At 38.7% G+C, this 7841-nt stretch overlaps 1 protein-coding gene across 7 annotated transcripts in view; it reads left to right on the top strand.

Annotated features, from left to right (window-relative positions):
* The window catches only part of ELAVL4 (ELAV like RNA binding protein 4), a 110408-nt gene extending 103007 nt beyond the window's left edge, over nucleotides 1-7401 (top strand). For 5 of the 7 annotated variants that reach the window (XM_018552492.1, XM_018552490.1, XM_018552493.1 and 2 more), the window contains 2 exons: nucleotides 3618-3656; nucleotides 6703-7401. In XM_018552492.1, coding sequence (XP_018407994.1) covers nucleotides 3618-3656; nucleotides 6703-7030 — 367 coding nt within the window. In that variant the 3' untranslated portion in view covers nucleotides 7031-7401. The remainder of the gene's footprint in view (nucleotides 1-3617; nucleotides 3657-6702) is intronic. The other 2 variants (XM_018552491.1, XM_018552496.1) reach the window with 1 other exon arrangement.
* Nucleotides 7402-7841: the final 440 nt, after the last annotated feature.

Below are 7841 nucleotides of genomic sequence, written 5' to 3' on the forward strand. Positions count from 1 at the left end.
AAGAAACAAAAATAAATAAAAAATATAAAAATAGTATCTGACACCTTAACACCCTTCTGCTGTCATAAGACATATATAACTCACCCAAGTGGTGACCATTAATGCTGGTTGCACACATATATGTGGCAGGCAGCCCGCTGTTCTGTACTAAGAGTGGGCTCACTAGTGCACTTCCAGCACATTGACCAAGCAGTCTCTAACAGCTCCCGGTCACTGTTTATTATCAGGAGCCAGTGTTTATGATCATGGTCTCCCATTCATGTGACTGCTGTGACAGCCAATCACAGCAGTCATCTGAACAGGAAGCCTGCCTCCACCTTTCATCGTTCAGAACCCCTCAAAGGGGTGGAAGAAGCTGGCACCAAGGGGTTGAATAAATCTCCACTTTGCATAATGGGACCACAGTTTTTCCTGGTTCACATGTTGAGTGATCACACATAAGCCTTAAACTCCAATTTTTTTATTTTGTTTTGGATAGAGAGGGGAAGCTTCAAAACCTTGGTCAGGTATTTATTGCAGTTTGTGTCCCTATTGGAAAGATTACCTCTCAGATCCTGTCAGGACAGAAAGTAATAGGAAATCTCTTGAAAGGTGACACAAACAAAAAAAAATTTCAGAAAAGGGAGGGAAGATTAACAATGGGCAATGTATTTGTGTTGTCTGTACCTTCCTACAACCACACCCCACATTTTATGTATGGAAGTCACAGGGGCAGGATGTGAAGGAAAATCTCACGATTGGATCACAGAGAGAACAGAAATGAAAACCACTCCATCCAATGGGTGGAGTCAGGCTTTAAAGTGTCAAGCCAAAAGTTTTATTTTCTTTCATTTAATTCATGTATACATCACTTGTTGTGACAATGTTCTTAAGTCTTCATCCATGAATGTTGTAAAAACTCTTTTATATCATCCAACTTTATATTATACACCGATCATCCATAACATTATGACCACCTGCCTAATATTGAGTAGGTCCCCCTTTTGCCACCAAAACAGCCCTCACCCATCAAGGCATGGACTCCACTAGACATGTGAAGGTATGCTGTGGTATCTGGCACCAAGCTGTCAGTAGCAGATCCTTTAAGTCCTGTAAGTTGTGAGGTGAAGCCTCCTTTGGTCCCCATGTGCATCAATGAGCCTTGACCACCCACACGACTCTGTTGTAGGTTCACTGGTTTTCTTTCCTTGTTCCACTTTTGGTAGGTCCTGATCACGGCAGACTGGGAACATCCCACAAGAGCTGCAGTTTTGGAGTTGCTCTGTCCAGTTGTTTAGATATCGCAATTTGGCCTTTGTCAAAGTCCCTCAAATTCTTACTCTAGCCAATTGTTTCTGCTTCCAACACATCAACTTCAGGCACAAAATGTTCACTTGCTGCCTAATATATCCCACCCATGTCCAGGTGCCATCGTAACGAGATAATCAATGTTATTCACTTTACCTCTCAGTGGTCATAATGTTATGGTTGATCAGTGTATACTGGTCCTTTTATATAATACTAGGCCCGAGGCAATACTCTTTTAGAGAGCCTGCACTTTGCACCTAATAGTAAAGAAGACAGTTTAAGATGACAAAACATAAAGCTGGACTACGGGAAAAGCAAGTATGGTCTAAATACCAGAGGCATGTGTATTCTTACTTGAATCTTGGTGTGCTTTGTGTATTTCTTCAAGACCTTTGCAGTAATCCAGTGTGAGACTTTGGGGTTGATTTACTAACCTTTTAAACACACCACGAATGTGTATACACCTCTGTAGTGTGTTCCCTCCCAGCATGATCTATGGGAGGAATCGAAACACCTTTGTAGTGTGTACACACCCAGCAGGTGTGTTGTGCAAAGCCCTGCAATGAATTGCAAGGTAATGTGGTGTAAATTAGCTCTATGTTATGTTGCTTGCGTTGATGAATGCAGGAATGTAAATGCATGAGCTAACCATTTTTGTCTAAACTGTGAAGCAGCATTATATATGCATCATGTGCATGATTTTTCCATATATGGCATTAGTGGAAATATGCTTTTAGAGACTTTTTGGTTGATAAATACGTTTTGCTGTGTGAAAATCATACACACCTGGTGCGTGCGTGTGTTTAGGTTAGTAAATCACCCCCTTTGCCTCTGTGCAGGAGTTTCCTGTTTTAAGTCCGGTCACTGCTGCTCTCTCTCCTTGTGCAGAGCGGCTGGTCTTGTATCTGCCCCCTTCCTGTGTTGATGTCACTGCTACATTTAAGATAGCTTTGCAAATGCATTTGGTGCACACAAAGTGGATTTAAATGCTTTGTAGTTATTGAGGAATATATTTAAATGAAAGTTATTGTGTCTGGAGTTCATCTTTTGAGTAAACATGTGGTCAAGTATATTTACATATTCTTATTGAGTAAATGAGCCTTATGGGAATGGCCACTGACCTTTGTAGCTGCAGACAGCAATTAATCTTCAAAGTTCACAGCAGAAGGATTGAGGTAATTCGCGTCATGCTCTCAGTAGTTCAGCTCATCCTGCTCCCCCCCTAGCTGTGACTCAGCTGACTTCTATTCGCTTATGGTAACACAGAGCAGGTGCTCTGGGATGGGAGAGCAGTGTGAACTGAGCTGCCAAGAAACAGCTTGAATGACTTTAGTGCTTCTGCTCTGAAATTTGACAATGCATTGCTCCATAGTGCCTGCAGCTACAGAGTCAGGAAAGGGCTTGTTCTAAACCTCATTTGTTGTTTAAGAATAAGGAAATGCCTGAATGTCCTTAACCTGGCCATAGTTACACTTTATCTTTTGTCACATATCACAACCTTGATATGCTGCTGGATCCCTGAAAAGGAATTCCAGCTATGAGCCTACATCCCTCCTGCCTCACCAGTACGCAATGCTTGCTGCCTGATATTTATGGAGGAGTTATTTATAAAAGCCTAAAATTCAGAGCAAAGCTGCATTTCTACATTTCAGTCAGTCAGATACCAAATGTATTTATTTTTTTCCTTATGTTGTTAAACAAATTAAAACTTTCATAATACCAGCCATCAACTCTTTGCTGACTGGCAATAGTTTTGAGATAAGGCTTTGTAGGTGCTGTGCCCCCCAGTCCTACCACTGTTTAAGGTATACCTGTGGGCATTAAATACTGTAAAGTGGCATTTACATTGCATAGCAGGCCGGTGCCTGGTGCCTTTGCATTACCCCAGCTTTCAATTAACTGTGCGAAGGGTGAGACTTGATATGGGAGGAGTGAGGAACTTGGTATATGAAGGCTAAATTTCATCCTTCTAATAATGATGAAACCTTTATACTGGGAGAATAGCATTGTGCCTATCTTTCATTCCTTCCTCCTGTGCAGCATATTTTGTTCTCCGGAAACTACAGGTGCACTTTAAGCCCCACATACAGCATCTGTTCCTGTCCACAGTATTTGAGCAGAGAAGTTAAAAGGCAGTCTGTTACATTTCTGGAGGTTTTTCAGTGTATGAAATGCCGCTTGATTGACTCCTACAGGCTAAACCGCCCAGCAGCTAATCAAGTGTTAGAAGATTTGTCTTTCTATTGAAAAGGGACGTCATTAATAAAGGCTCCATTGAGCTCTCTTACCATCTGTAAGACATTAACCCAAAGACACTCCTTCTCTTTCAGGCTGGACAATTTGCTTAATATGGCCTATGGCGTTAAGAGGTAATTAGAATTTTACAGAATGCCAGATGTCCATGTTGGCACAGATTGGCGCTATAATTTATTTCTTTTCTGCTTGTTTTATTTTTTTTTTAATTCACTAACTTTATTTGTGTTTGTTTAATTGCTCCTTTTTTCCCACCAGCATGCGAGATTCTGTTCTTTTGAGTTGGGACTTCTGTTGGTTTTTACTTTTCTAAGGACGTCAGTGTATTGTGTGGTTCCATTTTTTTCACTGTTTTGTTTTTATCCACAGGTGGGCTACAGCAGCAGTTAAGGTATACCAGCTACACTGACTAAAAATTAATTTCTGAGCTGAATTTTTAAAAGGCACCCATTACCTATTCCAAATTTAATCTGTATGGATTAGGAGGCTATGCGTTTTGTATTACATTCAGGTATATCTTTAGACAAACCTTTTTTTTTTATATAAATAGCGTTGGACTGGGTGAAACCCTTTGTCACATTTTTTATTGCTGTCTGTGTCCTCATTGGGGAGGTTTTGCCCCTCTTTTTGTACTGGTGACCCTCATCATTGAGAAAGAGTTGTCCCCAGAACAAGGGGTAAAGGGAAATCTTCCGATTGGGACGCCTGTTCTGGAGACAATCAGGCATTCTGCTCGGTTTGGGAAATTTCTTTGAACTTCCTATAGCTTCTCTGGCACAGGAAGTGAAAAAAAATTTCAATGGCACACAAACAGCACAAAATAAACTGGCAGGGGTTTTAACCCTGCCCTACTCTATCCAAAACAAAAAAAAAGCTTTGGCTATAGATACACTTTCATTCAGGTAAATGTCCAAAATGGCATCCATCATCTTAGGAAGCAGGAAAACGCCCCAATAAACCAAATAACAAACGTAACTTACAAAATGAAGTTTTTTCCCCCAGAAAATTAATAAAGGTAAAAACAGTTATGGGAGTTTACTGAATGATATAATCATATATTATTGCCATGGAAATACAGTATAGTCCAACATTAAACATCAGTACTACAGCAGTTGGTAGATGCACATAAGCAAAGACTAAAACCGGCTAGATGACTCATCATCTGTAACTGAAACATGACCCTAAATAAAATAAAATGTAATTAATTTGTCCAATTCACTCATGATCAGACATGAATGGAATAATTAAGTTTTATTGCCACAGAAATCTAATCTACCTTTAAATCAGCATTACAGCAGTTGGAAGATGTACGGAACAAAAAGAAAAAACAGGCATGATGACTCATCACCTGTCACTGAAACATTTATTATTTGACTATTTCTAGCTGTGGAGTCTTCCACGATGTAGACAAGGGAGGTGCTAGTGTGTGTGTGGGGGGGGTCCCTGCAAGTGTGAGCTCAGCACTGGTACAACATGACCACCCCAACAGTGCAGTACTCTGCTTCTGCACCCCAACCAAATAACTAACCTTAATAGGATTTCTAAAAGTTGTTTACTTCTGGCCGCAGGTTCTGTTGCAACATTCCCCTCTCTCGTGAACTTCCCTTCAAAGTCCAGTGCAAAGGTTCTTACCCAGGGCATGTGACTGCTCAAGGCCACTAATAATCGGCTGGCAATCAGACAGGAAATTGAGCAATCAGCTTTCTTTCTGGGGGGAATCTTTGCAGCAAATACTGGACTTGGTGGACAAGCACAATTAACAAAAGAACTGCCTACCAAATTAGAACCTCGTCAGCATTGGGTGACTTTTAGGCTCTGTGATTTCAGGTCTGCAAATGCAGAGCATATGGGGAGGGGTATCTGCATTAAATTTAGGTCTGCAGAGTCATGGCATGTGGGGAGGGGCATTTCAATTACATTTAGGTCTGCAGTGGCAGGGCATATAGGAAGAGGAATCTCTGTCAAATATTCCAGAAGCACTGGCCAAAAGGTTTCTTTGCCACCATTCAATGATGATGAAAAGGCAAAGTAGTTAACTATCCACTGATGTTACCAAAGCTGATTTTGATGTAAGTGTTTAGCCCAGTTTTAGGCATGCGCGCAGTATTTTTGGATGACCATAGGGGATAAATGCAGAATAAGACATGTATGTAACCTGAATGAGTAAAAATACATGTATTAAATCTCTACAAAATCAATTATAAAGTAAATTTGGCATTTATTAAAAGTAAAGGGCCCGTTTCAGCAGCTCGACATAACAAATTGCCCAGTATCTGGTTCTGATGGAAATAAATGATCCGTATAGCTGTGGATGCCTTAACTGCCTGAAAGCTTTCTTTCATTTGCAGGTTTAATGACTCTCACCTTTTTATATTGGTTGGTTTCTTTTATGCCTTTACAAGTATTTTTATTACAAGGCCACTGTCTCTATTAAATGACAAATTAAGTAATATTTTCTCTTATTATACATGTCTTTCAATATCAAATCCAACTGATCACCCAACATGTTATGGATTTAAATATAGGACATTTTATAAAGCAAAAAAAAAGTGAATTGTGTGAAAATTGGTAATTTAATAGTTAAATAATTGCAGCTGGAAAGTTACATTTTGTCAAAGCCTGACTTAAAATATCAGGCTTGTTATCCCCTGAATATTAAGTGCCTTTGCTACCTTATTGAGCCATGAATACATTAGAATAATTATGTCCAGTATTTTCATTATTTCAATATTTCAAGAACCTGGGTGAAAAAATATTAATTAAAATTAAATCCATTTGGAAGAACAAAACCCAGGGCATAAGTGTAACCCACTGCTGTCCAATCAAATCTTTTGTGAGTTTTGGTGATAACTACCAGAAAAATGTGTTAAAGATACTAGCTCATGTGCCTGTACCTATTGATTGTATTTGCCTTCATCTATATATGTATATAAGAAACCTATCAAATACTTACAGTATTTTAAAGTGTATATAAAAGTAAATTGATCTTATGGAGACCTAATATCAAATATGGATTATGTATATTGTTGTTTCTATTATTATACATTTTTTTTCATCAGTAGAACCATTTCATGTATGTTTAAACCATTTTTTCTTTCTCTATTTTCACCGATTATGTTTGTTAAGACCGTACTTATATTTGCTTTCTACCTTTCCTTTTAGGTTTTCTCCAATCACTATTGACGGAATGACAAGCTTGGTTGGAATGAACATCCCCGGGCACACGGGTACCGGCTGGTGTATCTTTGTTTACAACCTCTCTCCCGACTCAGATGAGAGTGTCCTTTGGCAGCTTTTTGGTCCATTTGGGGCAGTCAACAATGTCAAAGTCATCCGTGATTTTAACACCAACAAGTGCAAGGGATTTGGCTTTGTCACAATGACCAATTATGATGAAGCAGCTATGGCTATCGCCAGCCTTAATGGATATCGCCTGGGAGACAGAGTTCTGCAAGTTTCCTTTAAAACCAACAAAACCCACAAGTCTTGAATTTCTAGCCTACATCGATCTAAAAAAAATTCTGTTCATGAACAATATAAAGAAAAAAAGAAAAAACAGACTATAAATGGCTTATAACCAACCATGGACTTTATAAGCCAGTGTTGCCTAAGTATTACCATTGGATATCCTGTGATAAACCAGAAAGGATTTTATAATGCTTAGAAAAAAGAAAAATAACAAAAAAACTTTGATGCATTGAATGTTCTTTCATAGCTGTCGTCGTTGAATATAATATACATAGAATACAATGAGCAGGGCTTTTTTTAACCCAGCCGGCTAGTTTTACGCCTTCTTTGAAGGTGGCTGTTTTTAAGATGACCATGAGTTCATTTGAAGAGTTAAAAAATTAAAAAAAATAATTAAAAAAACTTGAAAAAATATAAACAATTTTTACAAATGTAACACAATAAAGAAAAGAAAAATGTCTTTTTCTTTTCTTTCTCAGCTTTCTTTTCTGTTCATAAGATGAGACCTTTTGGTGACCTGCTCCCCACTCCTTTCCGAAAGCCCTTTTAGTGTGGGAATGTAGCAAAGAGCTAATTTAGGGGAAAATTGACAACTTTGTCATTCATACTGCACTGGTAACTTTTTAGAGAACAAGATATGTTTTAAATTGGATTAGTAGATTGTTTTTTGAAAGAAGGATTACAAACAGTTGGTCTTCGTATCTTTTCATAGCCTAATGCAAACAATTCTATTGAGCGAGGGAGAGTGTTGTACACAGGTCCCCCCAAACACAGTCAAAAACCCAAATCAAGCAAGAGGTGCATTGCAATACAATTTTTTTTCTTTAAGTCCT

The sequence above is a fragment of the Nanorana parkeri genome, unplaced genomic scaffold (genome assembly GCF_000935625.1).
Source record: "Nanorana parkeri isolate BGI_ZX_2015 unplaced genomic scaffold, ASM93562v1 scaffold89, whole genome shotgun sequence".
NCBI lineage: Eukaryota > Metazoa > Chordata > Amphibia > Anura > Dicroglossidae > Nanorana > Nanorana parkeri.